The sequence below is a fragment of the Hesperophylax consimilis genome, chromosome 19 (assembly GCF_061612785.1).
Source record: "Hesperophylax consimilis isolate HC1 chromosome 19, BYU_Hcon_1.0, whole genome shotgun sequence".
NCBI classification, from domain to species: domain Eukaryota; kingdom Metazoa; phylum Arthropoda; class Insecta; order Trichoptera; family Limnephilidae; genus Hesperophylax; species Hesperophylax consimilis.
Window position 1 is genome coordinate 14,741,146 of NC_142854.1, and position 22,299 is coordinate 14,763,444.

Genomic DNA, 22,299 nt, shown 5'->3' on the forward strand with positions numbered 1-22,299 from the left:
TATTATAAAAAAATACTTTTTCTATAAATTTGTATTATTTTTTTATATGAGTTTTCATGTAAAGTTGAGAGATATCGTACGTGAGAAAAAGTTGAGAACTACTTAAAACATTGTACGTTGAGGAATGTTGATGTCAGTGGTTGAACCACCGGCTAGTGGCGTTGTCGAGGAAGCTTTTCCTGAACTACGCCAGATGGCAATGCCTTGCGCGGGATTTTATAAAATCGCAATTTTTACATCCTGCATTATTTTTTAAAGTAAAATATTATATGTTTACATTAAAGTAATTATACTGAGTTAGAAGACAAATCAGTAAAAGTAAATTATAAGTTAGTATTCACATAAATACTTACTATGTAGTATTTTTAAGAAGTTATTACACCTATGTACCATAGATAAATATCATATAAAAATCAACCATATAGTTAACAAGAGAACAAATACTTTACCCTTAACACTCTCATTTTTCAATTGTTGAATTGAAAAATGAAAGTGAAAGGTTTCTGATTAACTGCCCAACGGCAGTTAATCAGAAACCTTGGTATTTAAATGTATTAAAGTTTCTTTGCGCATGTCGAATTAAAACTCTTCCGATTTCTTAAAACCTACCTACCTCCCGAAAAGTTTGATCGATATTTGGAGATATTAGATAGGTGGCTACCTACTGTCAGTGTTTCGTTTTACGTTAGAATATTATGTACCTCGTTTAATTGTTGTTAATTTAATCTTAGTGCAACATTTGTCATTGTTTGAAACCCAACTTGACGTAAAAATGACGTGCTATCAGAAGCAGTCCCTCGGCGGTGATTCGGAGAAAAGTTTGGCAACTATAAATAAACAAATATTCGAATTGAAAAAGAAAATACAGCTGTCAGGTTTGCTGAATTTGGTTAAATATTTCAATATTTCTAACGGCACCTACCATGATAAAATAAAATATTGAAGGAAAAATACAAACAAAAACAACACACCTAACCTAACCTAATCTAACAAAAACTAAGTTAACCTATTCTTTAATCATGTTACTTTTTCCTTTTTCCATTTTATCTGGTTACCGCTTTATTATAATTCATTTATGGTATCATTATTCATATCGTCGCATACATGCTATTTAGTTAGACTTCTAGTTACCGTTTCCAACCGCCTGGAACCAACAATGGCATCCATAATCAGGGTCTGTTGTGAGGCTGAAGATAGTGGGGAGGGGAAGAGATGGGAAGAGGAAGGTGGAAACTATTCAGATCTGGTCACCAAACACGACTAAAGCCATTTAAGCAACGTTTAGATTTTGAATGGGGGTGTTTCACCTGGGCGATACTGAAAGTATGTACCCTTATCTCTTGAGACACATTGTATTAATTATATTCCATTGACTGTCTTTACGCCATCCCAATTGAGAATGTAAATAAGGTTACAAAAACCTTATAAGCTGATATTACAGAAAGTTCGATACGTATTCTCTCGATTTGAAATATTTACCGATAATTTATTTATTTATTCATTTTCGGGAAATCGACAGTTTACATAATCAGTTTGTACATAAGTATTATATAGTAAAATAAAACCAATTATGGATTAAGTCCTCGTGACTTTAACTGAGACAGTATAATATGGAATAAGTTGAATTAAAAAATGTATACAAAACAAAATTATATAAAACAAAAATTTTCAAAACAATACATTTATAGCCATGGAGAGAGGTTGTAGACATAAATCAAATCATAATAAAGATATAAACAATAGAGACATAAACATTGGAAATATTCTTTTATGGACCTCTTGTATTTGGTAAGTTCGCAACTGAAAATATCAGCCTAATATAATACGCTATTGTAATTATTGCATAGTCTGTTCAGACGAGAATTCTGCTTAGAGTTCGTTTTGCTTTGATCAACCCTGAACAAGACACAAGACCGTGTTGAACGCGCAGGGACATTGAATATTTATGGATTTGCTTTTTTTATATTTATGATCACAATATTTTGACGATCTCTATTGACTATTATTCCGCCATCCCAATTCATAGAATAAATAATGTTAAACGGACATAACGCAAACAAAACCAATTTTTTGCTGTGCATGGTGTCCCGAGTCCATTTTGTAGTACCTATAACCTTTTTGTTATTTGAGCTTTCGTTTTCGAGAAAATCCTTTTCCAGTTACTATTGTCTTTAGCACTACAAAGTAATGCAAAATCATGTGTTTTTGATTTGAAAATTTGATCGTTTAAAAATGTTCTAGATGTTTTAATTAAATACATTTTGGACTTTGAAATAATCGAGCTTTTTCAGTTTTTTCAGTCAAGTCCAGATAAATATTGTATCAGACCCAAAAACTGCTTTAAATTCAAAATCTCCCACTTACGACCCCCGTTTCGGATATGGTCTTTTTATATAATGTGGCAAATTAAGTTCTTTAATTTAAGTATTTTTGCCTGAACTTCATAATATAAAATAAAATACACTTTTTGGCGATGTTTTTTTCTTGCAAAACTCAAAATAGGCGGCTGGTGTTAAGCGGGAATTTAAACCTTATCACCATCAACATAAGGAGTGTTATTGTTAGCGGCCCGATTCCAAATGTTACGCAATGTGGTGCATCGCCTTAAAAATGCGTCTTTAAAAACGATTTGGTTACCGAAATAAATTGGGAAAAGGGTTGAAAAAAGTTTAAAAAATTCAGAATGTTCAAAAATGAAAGTAAAAAAAGGTTTTTTGGTGTTCTATGACTTCTATGTGATGTAGATTCCCCAGTTTTCCGTTGACCCGCTAATTTCCTGACGCCTTGTATTTAGTTAGTATTTACCATCCATTTTGCTGGAATAATTCTATACACGGTGTCCAGAAACAAGAGCCATGAGAGCCTAAAAAGGTAAGTTTTTTGTTTGGACCTGAATTCTGTTTGTTATGCTCTTGGTTCCGAATTGAGTTTATTCCAAGCCTTAGGCCCAGATACTCAGAAAGCGCGATCTCCAAACTTAGTACTTGATGTTCCATCAGCTGATGATGTTTCTGATCTAAGAATTGACTGCCTCGGACCAGTTTTCCGGGACGCATAGTTCAGAGATGTAGGGTGGGGCCATTTCATTGATGGATTTAAACACCATCCAGCACAATTTGTACTGGATTCTTTCACAGCATTTGAGCCAGTGAAGTTAACGTAAATAAGTTCTGAAATGTGCGAATATTTAGAGACCCCGATTATGAGCCGTGCCGCTGCATTAAACATGGATTGGAGTTTGTCGGTTTGATATTTTGGAAGGCTGGCATTTATAACGTCTCGATTAATGAGAGACTACGTAAGAGTTGATTAGTAGTTTTGTTGCCTCTGTAGGAAGGTTTCTTCGGACTGACTTGAGTTGTATTATGTGAAAAAAAGGTGCTTACAGTCCTATTTATTTGAATTTTAAGCGAAAAGTCCGAATCTAGATTTTCACGGAGAAGTTTGATTATTGTTTTTGGATTGATATTGCTTCCGAAAGTAATTATAGAAATAGGTGAATCGTCCATGAAATGTTGACGTTTGTTTGTGGCCGCCCAGAGAAAATCAGTCTTAGATGGATTCAACTTCAGCTTGTCATTCAGCTATATGGGTCTATGTCAGCATAGAGGTGAGACAAATTATTTTATCATTTGTAAAAAGATTGAAGAGAAGTGGACCCAAAACGGATCCCTGGGGAACTCCTGAAGAAATTGTTGCGAATTCAGACATTGCTTGTAAGCGATTGGATAGATAGGATGCCAGCCAATTTTTAAAGTCGGATTTCAAACCAAATTTTTCCTCTAATCTCTTAATGAGGAAATCTCTTCAATCGTGTCAAATACTGCACTCATATCTAGGAGTGAGATAAGTACTAACTTACCTGACCCTTTGGCAAGAGTTATGCCTGACAGCATACGAAGTAGTCCCGTTTCTGTTGAGTGGAACCTTCTGTAAATTCAAATGACTGAGCAGCAATTTTCTCCAGAATTTTTGATATGACAGGTACGTTTGAAATGGGGCGATAATTATCTAAGTTATCGGCATTTAGCTGTGACTTTTTTAGTATTGGTGTAACTACAGCTGACTTAAGTGATTCAGGGAAGTCACCCGTGCTGAAAGATTTATTAAAAACGTGGACTTATTAAACTGTTAGGTGTCTTGAATTAGTTTTTTTTATCCTTTAGTTGCGAAAAATATTGAAAAAAAGTAAAAAAAAAACAAATGCTTAGGGGCCGTTCAAGTATTACGTAAGCAGATTTATTACAATTATTTACCCCCTCTTTCCCCTTGTCACCAAAAGTAAGCAAAGCTCTTACCCCCCACTCCCATGCTTACGTAAAAATTGGTACCTATATGCATTTTTCTGTTAATGTATTCTGTTTTTTAAGCGAGTACCTAAACGTATTAATTATTTGTGGGAATCCCCGAATATGTTTTCGATTTTCAAACATAGACAATGTGTGGGTTGCCAATGTGTAAAAAAAAATAACTACTGCTGAGCAGTGCTGACGTAATCACTATCTCGGACCCCCCACCCCCCCATGTCATCAAAAATAAGCAAAGTAAAGACCCCCCTGCCCCCCTATAGTGCTTACATAATACTTGAACGGCCCCTTAGATCGAAAAAAATAAGTTTTATTGGGTTCTCTATTTGATGTGTGATGTAGATTTCACCAGTTTCCCGCTTGTACTATGAGTTTCCGGATATGATGTATTTTCCATATTGGTCAAATATAATAAGGCTACAGCGCCCTTGAGGCGATTTTTCATGAAAACGGCGCTATGTAAATTAGCCAAATATAACAAACACACTGTGTTTTATAGTTTATCGAGTGATACTAATAAGACATTTAATATACATTAGAATGATTTAGATTAATGTTGCTTCCTCCAGAGGGGCAAAAGAAAGCCCTCAATGAAGAGACGGAGTCCGAATCCAAGAAAAACATGGAGAAGATCAGCCGTCTGAAGAAGGACACCAAGGTCCTGTCGGAGCAACTGAAGAAAGCCAAGACGGAGCTGGGCGGGGAGAAACAGTTCCGGCTGGCCAAGTACCTGCATGAACTGGGACCGGTCGCGCACAAGGATCATGAACAGGTACTAACTAACTAACCATCAAGCCGGTTCTCCACATTGGTAGGTAGAGAGACGGACCACCAAACAGTTCGGTATTGGCACACACTCCTCGCCTCATTCACATTCATACATACTCTCAAGCTCGGGTATCTGGTTCACTTGATCCTGCCATGTCTTCCTAGGGTGTTCTCGAGTTCTTCTACTATTCGCATTCGCTTCTTGTATTCTCCTTACACTCCTCTATTTATTCCTTTGCTCTACATGCCCATGCCACAAACCATCTAAGCATCCGTTTTTAGACTTACATCAGCCTTGTATTCTTTGCGAATCTCCACACTTCTCACACGATCATACATGGTTTTACCACATATACTCCTCATGAATCTCATTTCTACAGTATTTAATCCGCTTTCATCCTTCCTCTGCCAGCTCCATGCCTCACTGCCATATGTCAGGGCTCTGAGGAACTAGCATCAAGAACCCTTCGGCACCGGTGCACAGTCGGGAAACACACAGTGTACAAATGGACACAGTTGACATTTGTCACATAAAAACGGGTCGTTTCTGCGACTCGTTCTTAAGTTTAACGGTTCGGGTGTGGAATGATTTGCCGGCCTCTATGTTTACTCCCTCCTACAAAATGAGTGTCTTCAAAACCCACGTTCATGGCCGGCCCTACGCGGAGCAGTCTGCTCCGGGCGCCGAATTTGGCGCTGATAATATCTAACCTAAGACATTGTTCTTAAGATTGCTTTTCATAAAAACCACGCTACACAAAAATACAAATCATCCAAATATAATTGATTACAGTGATCACCTACCTATGCGCCGTTTGGCACAGGGCCGACCCTGCCCATGTTCACTCCTTCCTTTTCTCAAAAAGATTCTTCACACAGCATCCCCAAAGATGACACAGGCCCCGAGGAAACTATTAGACTTGTTTAACGCCATGGTCCTCGCATTTTACTTGAAGTCTGTTGGTATCTATTTCATATCCATATAAAAGTTGTCATTTTTTAACGATAACTCCACACACGGGGAGTGTGAAAAATAATGTATAACTATACACCCTGAATTTATGAGGTGATGAAGATATCTTGAAAATATCAGGCTTTAAATGATTCAATTCATTCCAATTTTGGTCCTTCTGCGATTCTGGTTTCGGTGTTTGTAGGTCCTGTTCTAGGGCATAACATAGATTAGAACACATAAGAAAGGATAAGGTGATTGACCCAAGACCTGACAGGGCTCCAATAACTGGCAGGGCATAAAAAAAAACATTAATAGGCCTCCACATTACAATAATAATATGTTTCATAAAACTGTCTTTGTAAAATGGACCTAGTGGCGCCATCTACCCACGAGCTCTATAAATACAATTATTTATAAGCTAATAAGGAACTTGAGTGAAAAATGTTATGGCTTAAAAAAGATGTATTTATGTAGATCAACCAACGCTGATTCTGAATATATAAGTTTTAATACACATTATTATACGTGGAATTAATAAATAGTCATTTAAAAACGATTAAAACCGTGAGACACTCAAATGCTCTGTGATTGGTCGGCGACTTTTGACAGCTTAAACCGCTACCTTACGGGTTGGCCGGCCGTGTTCATTAAGAATGTGTACAATTTTGCTCCAAATTGCGTCGCTACTGTGATTTACAAATTATTTCAAAAGAATTCATGTTTTTTTGGAAATCTTGCAACTATTTAGATTGAGTTTTTTTGTTTTCATACTGCCGTTAGTGGGATTTACTTTACTATTAACCGACAAAGTCGGGGTACGTATGACGTCATGCGTACTCTGTCAGATTTTTATCCTTTTGGCGGGCTTTAAAAAATGCAAGCTTTGAAAAATATTTTATCTATGAAATTGATATTTGTAAAAATAATTTTTAAAGTGCTGATATTTAAGTTAGAAAATTAACAATCATAATAAAAAAAAATTACAAATTGACTGAAATTCCTTATTAATTTGTAAAATCTAAATATGATAAACCGATTAAGTTCCATTAACTATCTAAATATACAAACAACTATTTATACATACGTAGGTATGTCCATATTTGGTCCATCTGCATAGAATTTATTACAATGTAAAACATAGGTACACGTAGATAGTTGGTCCATCTACATAGAATGACTACAATGTAAACATAGGTACTCATCTATATTTAGTTGAACTAGATAGAATTACTACAATGTAAACATAGATACTCGTCGATATTTGGTCGATCTACATAGAATTACTACAATGTAAACATAGATACTCGTCGATATTTGGTCGATCTACATAGAATTACTACAATGTAAACATAGATACTCGTCGATATTTGGTCGATCTACATAGAATTACTACAATGTAAACATAGATACTCGTCGATATTTGGTCGATCTACATAGAATTACTACAATGTAAACTTAGGTACTCATCGATATTTGGTTCATAAACACAGAATAAAAACAAAATAAAAATAAACCACAGAACAAATAAACAAACAACAGAGAAAACAATAAAAATTGCATTCAAATACACACATGTTTTTATATGCCTATTATATGGATGTCACCTGTGACAGGTCAAAACATGCTTTTTTTGAAAAACAGAGCCGTCTGTTGGACAAACATATTTTTTTTAAAAACAGTGCTTTCTGTTGGACGTAAAAGCAACACGTGCTATTGTTTCTCTATCTGCACAGACAGACTGAGCCACAGCATCACTTGGCGGGGTACAGCTATTAATAAAAATAAATGTTTAAGTTGTTATTGCATTTGACTTTGATCGTCTCCGGACCTCCTTAGGGTTGTCTACTTTATCTTTTCACACCAGGTAGACAGCGTTGATTTGATTTTCATTCAAATCAACAGTTTTATTCCGAAACTGATGAAGAAAGGTTACTGTCTACATTAGATTTCGAAAAACTCTGTGTAACGCTCGGGCAACGCCGGGGACTTCAGCTAGTTGGAAATAATTATATGTAACTCTAAGTTCTCATCTCATAAATCTGTAATTCCACCTCAACAGTTGAAACAAATTTTGGATCTCAAGGTGATCGACCTTCACAAGCAGTTGGACATCTATAAATTCAAGAGGAGGAAGAAGAAGTCGGTGATGGACAAACAGGAGGTGGAGTTTCAAAAACTGGCCGCCGAAAGGACCCGACTGAACGTAGACAGTAAGAAATCACAGCAACCGTCCAAAAGGGTGGGTTTTGTTTCTTTCTATTTTAACTTTCCAGATCACTACAAATATACAAACAGTTGCAAAATGAAAATACATCCCTAATGGCCCTCAACACTAGTGATCCAATTTAAGTTGGTCTTTAGAGATGGCCAGTGAATCCCGGACCTTTGTAAATTTTGTATTCTTTAGGTTATTTGAGTGTAGGATTTGGAAAAAAGCACAATGATAATAGTAACAATTAGTATAACAACCTAACTTCAGAACTGGAGGAGATCTGGGTACAGAAAGAGATTGAGTGAGTGAGTACCACTGACATTACAGTTCTATATGTCTATAGAGAGTATGCACTACTGTATATAAATCATTGTCTATTGCCATCTCACTCTAACATTACAGTACTCAAGTTAAGGACTTTATTATCCCACAATTTGTTTCCAATTTGGAATAGATATTGTTGAGAAATATTTCTATCTTCACTCAATATTAAACTATTTGTGCTGGTGGTAGATGCTTCATTAGTCTGTGGCCTTCGTAAATAAATAGGTCAAATTTTCATTTAGTTCAACTGCGAATTCTTAATATTATTAAGTACAATTTTTTTATCTAAGCAAATATTGATTGTTATAAGTTAATTTGTACTTACAACTAACCTTTAACCAAATTCAATCATTCACTTTGTTATAAAAGTGTAGTTCTAAAATATGTTCCTTTACTTGAGTAGGAATTTTAAAATAAATTAATTCAGTACGCACGAAATCTGGAGAACTGTGGCACCCAACTGACTCGAGAGTTCGTTCGATAGAATAAAAATAAAAATTTACTACGTATTGGCCGTTAACCTGATAAATGAGATTTTGACAGAATAGCCCATCGAGGCTGTCGCAAATATGATCCAACATGCCTCTTATTAGATATTACAGCAATATTCTGAAATAATACCATTGAAAAGTGCCATTTACAGTGAAAGTACAGTCATTATGAAATTAATTTTGTTTGAAATTTTATAGAATTAGATTATTGATTAGATAATTTTGTTTATTTTTATTTGGCATTCGACTTATTCTTCTTATTGTTGGTCAATGGTACTCTACTTATTGTCGGTCAATAGTATTCTACTTATTGTTGGTCAATGGTATTCGACTCATTCTTCTTATTGTTGGTCAATGGTACTCTACTTATTGTCGGTCAATGGTATTCTACTTATTGTTGGTCAATGGTATTCGACTCATTCTTCTTATTGTTGGTCAATGGTACTCTACTTATTGTCCGTCAATAGTATTCTACTTATTGTCGGTCAATGGTATTCTACTTATTGTTGGTCAATGGTATTCGACTCATTCTTCTTATTGTTGGTCAATGGTACTCTTATTATTGTTGGTCAATGGTATTCGACTTATTGTTGGTGAATGGTACTCTACTTATTGTCGGTCAATGGTATTCTACTTATTGTTGGTCAATGGTATTCGACTTATTGTTGGTGAATGGTACTCTACTTATTGTCGGTCAATGGTATTCTACTTATTGTTGGTCAGTGGTATTCGACTCATTCTTCTTATTGTTGGTCAATGGTACTCTACTTATTGTCGGTCAATGGTATTCTACTTATTTTTCTTATTGTTGGTTAATGGTATTCTATTCATTTTGTCAATGGTATTCTACTTATTCTTCTTATTGTTGGTCAATGGTACTCTACTTATTGTCGGTCAATAGTATTCTACTTATTGTCGGTCAATGGTATTCTACTTATTGTTGGTCAATGGTATTCGACTCATTCTTCTTATTGTTGGTCAATGGTACTCTACTTATTGTCGGTCAATAGTATTCTACTTATTGTCGGTCAATGGTATTCTACTTATTGTTGGTCAATGGTATTCGACTTATTCTTCTTATTGTTGGTCAATGGTACTCTAATTATTGTCGGTCAATAGTATTCTACTTATTGTCGGTCAATGGTATTCTACTTATTGTTGGTCAATGGTACTCTACTTATTGTCGGTCAATAGTATTCTACTTATTGTCGGTCAATGGTATTCTACTTATTGTTGGTCAATGGTATTCGACTTATTGTTGGTGAATGGTACTCTACTTATTGTCGGTCAATGGTATTCTACTTATTGTTGGTCAGTGGTATTTGACTCATTCTTCTTATTGTTGGTCAATGGTACTCTTCTTATTGTCGGTCAATGGTATTCTACTTATTTTTCTTATTGTTGGTTAATGGTATTCTATTCATTTTGTCAATGGTATTCTACTTATTCTTCTTATTGCTGGTTAATGGTAGTCTATTTATTGTTGGTCAATGGTATTCTAATTCTTCTTATTATTATTCATTAATAGTTACTTATTCTTCTTATTGTTGTCAATGGTATTCTACTTATTCTTCTTATTGTTATCAATGGTATTCTAATTCTTCTTATTATTATTCATTAATAGTATTCTACTTATTCTTCTTATTGTCGTCAATGGTATTCCAATTCTTCTTATTATTATTCATTTTAGTATTCTACTTATTCTTCTTATTGCTAAACTGGCGTATTTTCTACCACCGCAGACAATTTCGCAACTGGAGAATGACATTCATAGAATCGCAGTGCAGTGGATGGAAGCTGAACACATAAGAAAGAAATACACAGGAATCAGGTAGGATATTATGTAATATGATCAGTGCGACAATTACGAATAATAGAAACAACAGGAGATGTGGCATTATATTTATTTAAATTATTGTGTAATAGGTTAATTATCCACTTACTGTACAGTATTTCTCATTTTAACATTCTTAACATTTGGAAAGATAGGAATACAAAAAGTATTAATGTTATTTAAAGAATAATTAAATTATTAAAAACAATATTAGTGATTCTTAAACCAAAATTTGAAACAGAAAAAGATACGGTCGCATCTAAGACTTGAACCCAGGACCCTCGCCTTGCCAGGGAGCCGCTCTACCAACTGAGCTAATGGGACCCTTTCTCCTTCGGTCATATTTAACTGCATCATATAATCATATAAGAACTACCAACATTATCTTCATTTTGCTGTTATCTTTATGTATGATCGCAAGATTCAACTCAAACTAAATACAATCTAGACTGTGTCTTCGATAAATATATCCAATTTTATTTTAATGTGCGACATCTATTGACTTTTTCTACAAGTCTAGGAATTTAATTAAATATCACAATTTGAGGTTTTACTCGTTAAGTTATTCCAAACATAAAGACTAGTTAAATATATCTGTTATTGAAATTTCATTCAGTATATTCCTCTTGTCTTGTTTGCTGTGCTAGAACATCTGTTCTGCCATGTGGTGTCTTGCGGTGATGACTACGGCTGAAGCATGAAGCATACAAACATGTATGAGTCATAGTATTCCAACATTCTATTGATTGGTATTGACAGATGGATATGAGCTTAGTGGGAATACAAGTATCGGTAGGTACCATGTCCAAAACATCAAACTGTAAAATAGTTACTTACCCGCTTCCTTTTTAGTAACTTCGTTATGCATCGAGGATTACAGGATATTATTTAGCTATTATTCACAGGCGATGAAAGAAACAAACCGTAAAATGGTTACTTACCTGCTTCCTTTTCAGTAACCTCATTATGCATCGAGGATTACAGGATATTATTTAGCTATTATTTACAGGTGATGAAAGAATCGAACTGTAAAATAGTTACTTACCTGCTTCCTTTTCACTAACCTTGTTATGCATCGAGGATTACGGGATATTATTTAGCCATTTACAGACGAAGAAAACATCAAACTGTAAAATAGTTACTTACCTGCTTCCTTTTCAGATACATCGAAGAATACATGACATTATTTAACTGTTTACAGATGAAGAAGGTGTTAATATTTCTTCAACAAAGTGGTATCGATTGAATTGAAGGATTGTTCGCTTATGTGCTTTCTTCCTCAGGTACTCGCTATTGAATGATTCCGTCAAATTTGAAAGTGCTCTCACCAAAGTAGAGGAGACCATCAAGCAGCAGAATGAAGAGATAAAGAAATTACAGGTAGACAGCAAATGTACCTCTTATTAAAACAATATTATAAAAACTATGCTGTGAAAGTATACAAATGAAACTATTATAATCATGTCAATAGTTGAGACAAATGTACTGAAATCTAACTACCCGGAGAATTTATAAAATTTCTCTAAGAAAAATGTTCATCAACAAGTTGTGCACCTAATCAGATGTCTAAACACAAAATAATTTTTATTTTTTTTTTTATTTTTTTTTTTTATTGCACAACAGATAGATTATCCAATTACTGTACAATTCTCAATTTGACAATCTTAACACCTATGAAGATAATTATTATACAAAAAAAAATTTTAGGCTATTTAACCGCTTCTGTGCCAAGAGCGAGTTAACTCGCATTCTTGGCCTGCTGTGCACAGCTACACTTCTACCTACTGGCATTTAAAAGGTTAAAGAAGAATTATATATATCTAGTGCTTCTGAGATTTCATTCAATAGCACCATTCCTCTTGTCATGCTATGTTGTGCTAGAATATCTGTTCTGCCGTATGGTATTTTGAATAAGTCGTGTCGACGACTACGGCTGAAGTTTTCGGGCACGTATAAACCATAGCATTCCAAGAGGAACGGGCTATCAATATAGTTATGGATTATGTTAAAACTAAGTATTGCAAGATTTGCATGACGTCTAGTTTCCAAGCTAAATCTATTTGTTGCCTCAAGTAAGTCCACATGGTGCATGAACCTTGGATAAGTTCTACGCATCCGCATATAGACATACCTGAGGAATTTTTTCTGGATTTGTTCCAGCATATTAATATACTTAGTTTGGTGCGGAGTCCACACACCACTAGCATACTCCAGCTTACTTCGTATGACGCCATCAAACATGGCTATCATTGCATCTGGGTCGTGAAATTGTTTACATGTTCTGGTGATAAACCCCAGGAGTTTGTAGCATGCTGTAGTAAGTCGTGATATGTGGTCCTCGAATGTTAGTTTGGGATCAAAGACGATACCGAGATCTTTATAGCTATTGACTCGGCATAATTTTTTCTCTTTAATGGTGTAATCAAAAACTACGGGCTTCTGAGAGCGGGTATATGTCATTGTTACGCATTTTTTTATATTAAATTCTAATTTGTTTTTATCTGACCATTCTGCTATAGCATCAAGGTCAGATTGCATTTTTAAGCAGTCTTCGTAAAATATTATTTCCATCAAAAGTTTGAGATCATCCGCAAATAAAAGACATCTGCTATATTTTACACAGACCTGGATATACCCATTTATAATACAGTATAATAAATATACCCATTTATAATACAGTAAAATAAAAACAAGACAATACCTTGCAAGATTATTATCAAACTTAATTCAAATGATTCCCTCCCGAAACTATATAACTTTCTTGAACTAAAACAAATGTTTCAATAATTTATTTATTTATACACTGAAATCCCTTTTCACTCGGTGGATACGTTCCATGCAAAACTGTGTAAAAAAAAATTCTAAAATTTAAAAAAATACTGGTGGATCTTGGTTTTCTTGTATAAAAATAAATTCAGCGTGTAAAAAAATATAATTCATTTATTTTGTCTTAATTTTATTTTTTTAAATCGTAAAAAGGTTATTCACTATCAGATAATCCACAAACCCGTTTACGAACATTTGGTACGACATTGCTTTAATCACTAATCACTGGTTTACTGGATTTAAACAAAAATTCTGTTATCGATCCCCGTGACTGTTTTTTTTTAGTTCTTTGTATGACTGTTGGTAACGAGCCATATAAACGGTCAAATCACATTTTAATTGTAGAGCTCGTTCTACGTTGTCATCATTTATTATAAACTTGGTGCACAGTACATACTGAGTAGTAAGTACATGCAAGGAATGTAGCACCGTGTTATTTCTAAGCAGTGTAAAAGGGGAGTCCACTGTAAGAAATAAACAGCTTATGATACAACAGCTTATAGCTAACAATAGCAAAAGTTTCTTATGCCAAAGTTAGAGATAGGAGATTAATTGTGTATTATGTGTACTCGTGTATTAATTTATGATCGTAAGTGTTACTTCTGTTCAATATTTCCAAAGGCTTTTTTTCACATTTGTTAAGAATAGTAAGCTCCATGACATGGTATCTCACCAAGATACTAAATAGATTTTCTATAATACATATAATATTTCTGCAAATCTAGCATGGTCGATCGATAAAGGATTCTTCACAACGTCTAAGGACAGGTTATTTCACAGATTTGAATAATTCATCAAATTTAAAAGTTAAAATTCAGGTTCTGTAAAAGTTCTGTTATTATTTCACGATGGGCCAGTTGTTTCACAGTATTTGGATAGTAACAGAACTTGAATATTGATGTTGAAATTTGATGAATTATTCAAATTCTATGAAACAACCCGTTCAAAGTGTTCTTAATTTATTCAACTTGAACTGTTGTTTTGCATTAGCGATCTACTGTCATAATCGGTAATGATCATGGACAAGTTGTCGACATTATCGATAAATCCTTTATCGATCGACCTTGCTAGATACCCTGGTAAGTGGTAATGAGGGCTTTTTGTATGAAACAAATTGATCCTAAAAAAGCATAGATATGCCAATATATAGACAGTAAAATTTTCATTCGGAGCCTACTTATAATACTATACACAAATGAAAAACTCTGAAAATTTATTCCATAGACTTTCAGAGTTTCTCATTGGTGGATATAGTTAGGCAATCATATGACATCACAATATTTCGGTTTGAAATTTTCGACCGGAGTTATACCTCCCTGTTCGGCGGTATACTAACATTATAGTAATTGTCTATGCTATATTTTGTCATTGGTTTTGTCTGCAAGTTCCTACATATCTGAATGCTCTTTGCTGGATTTTCTTTGTTTTATGTGTTTTTATTTGGTATTCGACTTGTTTTCTCTTTACTGAATTTTCACTACTCTTGTGTTTATATTTAGATGACACCACCTTCGAATTCCTATTATTTATTGCTATTTTTATAGTATGCATGATGATTTGAAAATTTTAAATAATATGTTAGGTACATGGTCTAAATAGTAAATAATGTGATTGAGGCAGGAGGTGAACGCATCAGCCATGCAGATGCGAGACTCTGCGATGGCCGCCCTGGTGCAGGAGGAGCAGCGCTGTGCCTCTGCGGCTGCCGAGAGAGAGAGCCGACTGGCCGTGGCCAGACGCCGGCTGAGCGACCGCAGGGCCGAGCTGGACCGTCTCGAGAGGAGGATCTTCCCACAAGGTATCACAAGGAACCACCAATCAAAGACTCTTAAATGGTTAATTTGACAACATCGAAACAGTTGCCTTTCACACCCACCAACCTCCGAAGGGTGCAGTCAAAGAAATTATATTTGGGTTCAGCACATAGATAAAAGAAAGAGAGATGGGCCATAAACAGTTATTAATAAATCTGCGCGTACTAAAGTGTAAAGTAAGCATAACTTTCATTGGCTCTGCGAGTCCGTACAGTTTGGTCGTAGCTCAGCACAGTCGGCATGCTTTCATGCCATATCTCCCTGTGTTTCTATTATCTTTTCAATTTGGGTACCGCTGCCCCAGGAACCATTTTTGGATAACCAACACCTCTACCATAGGACACCTTAAGTGCCAAAGCTACGTTGGGTCACTTAGCAGGGGCGTGGTCTAAGCCGGATCAAAAGACGTTGATTGTGGGAGATCCTTTGACCACCCCTCATACCTTTTTCCTTCCCAGTACTTCCTCTCCTTCCTTTACATGAAAAGACTCTCTACACTCCCCAAAGGTGACATAGCCCCTGAAGGAAATTATTTTCCTCAGGGCCTCCCGTGCGGAGTTTGTGTCTGTAGATTTGTTTGTATTCTGTGTCCAGTCAATCCTGTCAAGATGGTAGCCGTGTTTAATAGTACCTTTTTATTCCACCAGACTGCATGAGCGTTGTGACTGTTGCAAGCTGTCAAGTCAAAGTAATTAACATCATGCCAAGACTAATGTCTACAAAACTATTAGTTGTAATCTTGTTCATTAGTTTTGTTTGGTTATCAGCCCGCCCCACTCTGGTGCAGCAAGACTCCATGGGTTCAGTTGAACTGACGACGGTAGATGAAGAAAACGGCTCTCTAATCGGAGGGTTCAGCCTGGACGAAGTGTTCCACAAACTCATGAAAGCTACTGGTAAGGTTGATTGATTTTTTAAATATTAATTTCATGCAGCTACGATACCATCAGCATTTCCTAATAAACATACACAGGGATTTGGGAAGTCCATATGATGTCAGTTTACCTGGTCGAAGACCTTGAAATTATCGAGTTGAATACAATTTGTTCTCCTCAAACGAAAACATATTTTTACAAGTAACCTCAAGTAGTAGTAGCATTGTAAACCTTGCACGATGATGTTGTCTCTCACTCTGCATGCCGCCTAAAGTCCCGAAAACCCTGGATGGAAGGAGAGAAACTCCTCCGTATAGAAGGAAAATAGATATGTGGAAACTTGAGTGGCAATCGACTGACAAATGCCGCTCTCTTACACGACCCCACTGAGAGATGTGGGTTCTCACTGCCTCGTAAACTCTGGTATTCCATCAATAGGTCAACATGATGCATAGGTGGGACCTTAAAGAGTCTTTGATGTGTGAGGGCAGTGCGGTGCAGACTACCAAACATATGTGGTCAACGAATGCCCACTTCATTCAATCCCTGCAGGGATTAATGAGGTCCACGGGGCAAAGCCTGAGGCCCTGGACTGGCTTGCAGATCTAGATATACCCTCTGAACCCCCCACCGTAAGAAAGAAGAAGAAGATTGTGAACCTAACCCAACCCTTCTCATTTCCTTCCCTTCATTACATTTACATCGTTACGATTGACTACTCAATTCTACTAAAAGCAGATGCACACAATTACTTATAAAGCAATACTCTGAAAGCGTCTTATGCTAATGTCTTATAATTATAGGTGTCAGTGATCCGGAGTGTGTATTCGACAGGTTCAAAGCACAGAAGACGACGACAGAGAGGCTCCTGTACTTGAAGAACACCACAGAAGAGGAAAAGAAGCGGCTTGAAAGCGACCAAAACGTGATGGTGGCCGAACTAGAGGCCTACAGATTCGCGCAAGTCAAGGATAAAGAGGAGTACATAATAAATGCGTTCATATTATCAAATCATACAGTCCTTCAAGAAAGTGTAGGAAAAATGGGTTGTGCTGCAATCGCTTAAATGGTTTTTAATGTACATAATACCAAGATGTTTCGAAGAAAAATCATATACCTAGGTGATACATTATGGGCATAGACTAAATTTCAATGATTATGGGCCAAGTGAACATTTTTTACATCAACATCAAACGGTGTTCAGAAATTAGTAGTACATACTTCCTGAAATGAGATGATTTCAATCATTTTTTTAAATTACACTTGAGGTGCATGATAACGCTGGATAAAACTTGGGAGATACATCAAAATAATGTACTACGGAATTGTATATCTTAAAAAGGCCTACAGAAAAGTCAGCAGTGGTATATGTCTATCTACTTAGGTACACGTCTGCTAGTTTATTATAAAATCAGTATGGCCACGGTTAAAGAATTCTACACTTTTTTGATGGACTATACCTCGGCCATCTGCAGCGTCCACTGCAACATTGTAGCATGTTTTATAAAAGGACCATATCGCCCCCTTTTTTTTGTTTTACATTAATCCACACAGGATGCCCTGAGGAAAAGAAATCCCTCAAGGCCTATGTCATCTTTGGGGATGCTGTGTGGAGGTTCTTTTTAGGTAAAGGAAGTTCTGGGAATGAAAAATGTATAAGGGGTAGGTAGGAATCTGTGGGTCAATGTGTCCAGGGGTGACGAAAGAATGCATCCATCACACCCACTGCGGTGCAAGGAGGTAGGTCGAGGGAGTCCAGCTGGAGAGGTCAAAAGGTATCCGTCAACCAGTCTCTCCTGATCCGGCCCGCCACCCAAGGCAGGATCAAAACCACAATCTCTGTCTTACCGGGACAACGCTTTTAACCACTGTTGAGACGATCTGATCATATCTCGATCTAAGAATTACCAATATTATCCTTAATTAATATCCATGATTTCCGGCTGCCGTCTTTGTGTGATTACAATGTTCTACCGAATATATTTGTAACCCAAGTAGTGTCTGGTACATACCTTCCGATTTTTTTTTATTTACATATAAAGGTCACCCTAATGACTTTTCTACAAGTCTAGAATAAGTATTTATAAGGGTCACCCTAATGACTTTTCTATTCTTATATGTATATTCAATTTAAAATGAATAAAAAATTGAAATTTATTTATTTATTAATCTTAAGTTAGCTCACATCTTCGTGTGTGCTAATAGTTTTATAAACATATAAACATGTACATTGTTTGGCAAACATAATCTTTCTTTAAATATTTCAATAAAGTCACAAAAAAAAAACATTAATAATTGAGATAGACATATTTTCTTAATTCATTTTTGAACTTATTATTTTCTATCACAGCAATTTAAAATGTATAACCTTCAAAAGTTATTCCAATAAATTGAATAATAAGAAGACGTTTAAACATATTGGTCTACCCCCTGCAGAATCTAACACAGATTTCTGGAAACTCTTTCAGGGGTTAGACAGTAGGAGAAATTATAGAAAAAAAATGTTTTTCGACGATCAAAATCTTTTCAACTAGGCTTAATGTTAATTCAATGAACATTGAATCCTTTCAGGAACCAGGAAGAGATAGAAAACATCAAAAATGAAATCCAAAGTGAGAAGGAACTGAAGTCTCAGTACGAACTGGATCTAAAGCAAGTATCCGATGTTCTTCTTGACATCAAGAGATCTTTCTATGACTGCTGTCTCAAACTCGAGGTAGGCATCCATTATTATTATTATTGTGAATAATTCTCGATAGAATAGAAAACCTTCTTCACAACAAGAAGACTTAAAACGGTAAAGAGTGTACAGGACGAGTCATGAGGTTAACCTCCATTCCCTTATGCTCTTAGAATCTCTCAATGCTCCCCTTTGGTACTCACCAAGTAGTGGCGAACCTATGCACTAATGACATCTGTTGGAGAACTCTGTGAACTACTAACACTAGAGCCATCTGTGTCCCGTAACTCGAACTATCACAATTATTATTGATACGGACACGGATTTCAAAATAACTGCAGGCATGTTTATTAGCTCCACATATGAAGCCTTACTATTTTCCTCGGGGCATGTATTCTTGGATGCATGTGGATGGTCTTTTTGAGGAGAGGAAAGGGTGAGCCTGAATCTTGAAGAGACCAATGCCGTAGGAGGAAGGAAATACAGAGAATGGCAGATAATTCCACAGTTGAGTTGTTGAACACAGGAACAAGTCGTAGAAGCAACTCGTTCTCATGTGACAAAAATGTCAACCATATTAAATAGTGTCATTTGGCGCATATTTTCCAACTGTGCACCGTTTTTTGCTAAAGGGATCCATGATACTAGTTCCTCTTCATCAGAGCATCTTCCATTAAATTATCGGTAGAACAAGGACAGCATTCCCACATGAATTCTGACTGCGCTTTAAAGATTGCAATCCAACTGTTAAGATAGGGGAATCTCATCAAACGGACTGCCCATTTCTCATTGTTTTTTGAGGTTTGGGGCTTCAGACAGTGGCTACCAAAATCAACAGTGGGGCGCATTTGCCATTTGTACAGGGTCATCAGTTATGTACTATTGAAGTATCTGCTAAATATTCACAAATCTATAGGATGCTGACGATATTCGCGTTCCTGACTGGAGCGACGACACCTCTAACCTGGAGGATATCTTCCGGCTGCTACAGAAGAAGTACCTGGCAGCGTCTGCTCTGGCGGAGGACTATCCGGCTAAAGAGGACACTGCTGAGACACCTAAGGGAACTGAAGAAGGGAGCAAGGTTAGATATCTAAACTCGTCACTTAGTATTGTACACATTGCATAGCCGCTTTAATAGTCTCTGCAACGGTCATAGCTCGGCAACAGTCAGCATGCTTCCATGCTATAAATCTTTGACTACATCTAACTTCCATAAAGCTGGGCGTTTAAAGATGATCATTACAAGTCGAGTAAAACTCGCTCAGGAAGTTTCTACTGATTTTGTCTACGGTCATGGCTCCATACTTTCCTGAAGAATCATGCTGACATCATATAGCCGGCTGGATATTGTGTCAGCCATTCTGAGCTTTAGAGAAATGACTACACGTCAATTACATAGTGTTTATTGACAGAATAATATCAACTGAATTACATTAACTAAATTTACGCCTTATATACCAAAAATCACTCATGCCACTGCTACTCCTGAAGAGATTTGTCCTCCAGTGAACTCTAATATTGTGTCATAGAATCTAGTCCAAACTCCAACACCTTCTGTTGAACTCAATCGCTTTGTCAGCAGTCTTAGGAAATTCCTCCATCTAGTTGGTAGCCAGCCGCCGGTCATGACATGACAAGACCCACTGAATTCTATAAATCAGCATATTGGTGCGCATAGACTTCTTGAGTTCAATGAATTCAGTATAGATGTAGCAACATTGTATGTTCTCCGATTTCAGATATTTAACTTATTACATTCAAAGTGTTCCAAACTATCTCGACATGAAGTGAAATTTCTAGAGCGGGTTTTGCAATTCCAAGAGTCATATAAAATATTGTATTTTGTCCAGGTGTCAGCACGCGAGAACCCCCCCATGGAGAAGATGATATCCGAGGAGCGCTCCGCTCTGCCGGCCGCCTACCGGGAACTGGTAGGCACCCGCACCAAGAGTCGCGGCACCGGCACACCCTCGGGGGCGCAAGGAAAACCTACAGGTTCGCAATTAACTTCCTAACAAGTACACTCGAGGGAGATTCCATAAACCTTTTTATGCTCCGATGACGGTTCCTCTCTTATGGTAAGGATAACCTCTTCGAATTTAATGTTTTGACTGATTATATCTAAAAGGGATCAAGATTACAAACTACATAGTCACCTTCAACAGAAGCAATCTTCCCAACAAGCTTTCCATTGACATGAGCACTTAGGCTCTATCGAAACCTGATGGCCTATCGGAAGCTGGACGTACTTTACAGAGCCCGCAGATACTGCAGATAGTACACAACTGCTGATCCTGTACAAGCTGCACTGTTGAATTTGGCAAAATACCAGAAAACAACACTTGACTCTGCAGGCACGGGTTGTGCATTAGATAGATGCGCTTGTCTTAACAAACGGATTACATTCTTTAGACCACAAATGGCAATGCTGATCCTATTCAACCAGTATTTCAATGGAAGACTTATTCATCCCTTTGGCACCGGTGCACACACCAAACAAAATAAACGCAACCCAAAGAAGCAAATAAGACATTTGCCAAAGAATACGTTGCTTCTACGACTCATTCCTGTGTTCAACAGCTCGGCTGTGGAATAATTTGCCAGCCTCTGCATTTCCTCCTTCCTACAACATGGGTCTCTTCAAGGCCTTAGTTTACTCATACCTATCTTCAAAAAGACCCTCCACACAGCATCCCTTAGAGAAATTATTTCCCTCACGGCCTGTGGAGTTAACGAAAATAAAAATATTTACTACAGATTAAAAAGATTCTTATTTTGGTTTGCAGCATCCGACGAAGAAGAAGAAATACCCTCCCGGGGTTTTCTGAAGAGACAAGCGCAGCTCATCGTGGACACCAAAAGCAGGAGGAAGGGCTTCAGGGCTCCTCGTTAGGACCATTTATTATTTATTCCCCCTCCAAAATAATTTTACGTTTGTCAACACCAAAAATATACCATAAAGCAAAAAAAAATTAGATGTTCAAATTTTACTGTTACAAATTCAAGTGTCTGTCATCCACAGGATAATATAAACAAAGGAAGATATGATATGGAAGCATGCCGACTGTCACCGAGATACGACCAAACTACACGAACTATCAAAGCAGCCAAGATAATGAAAGTTAATAGATTAGGTATGTAGGAAGAAACAAAGGCTGGGCTAAAATTTCAAACAGGTATTTCGTAAAACAGTTTTAAGGCGATGCACTA

At 36.5% G+C, this 22,299-nt stretch overlaps 1 protein-coding gene across 1 annotated transcript; it reads left to right on the top strand.

The window, feature by feature from the left end:
- The first annotated feature begins 772 nt into the window (after positions 1 to 772).
- On the top strand, positions 773 to 21,982 carry CCDC151 (Coiled-coil domain containing protein 151). Its single transcript, XM_089643402.1, has 12 exons — positions 773 to 875; positions 4,877 to 5,079; positions 8,090 to 8,269; positions 10,800 to 10,888; positions 12,175 to 12,271; positions 15,338 to 15,515; positions 16,299 to 16,427; positions 17,210 to 17,387; positions 18,978 to 19,034; positions 20,829 to 20,853; positions 20,940 to 21,084; positions 21,876 to 21,982. The coding sequence occupies exons 1-12, from the start codon at positions 773 to 775 to the stop codon at positions 21,980 to 21,982; spliced, it is 1,491 nt and encodes a 496-aa protein (XP_089499528.1).
- The last annotated feature ends 317 nt before the right edge of the window (positions 21,983 to 22,299 follow it).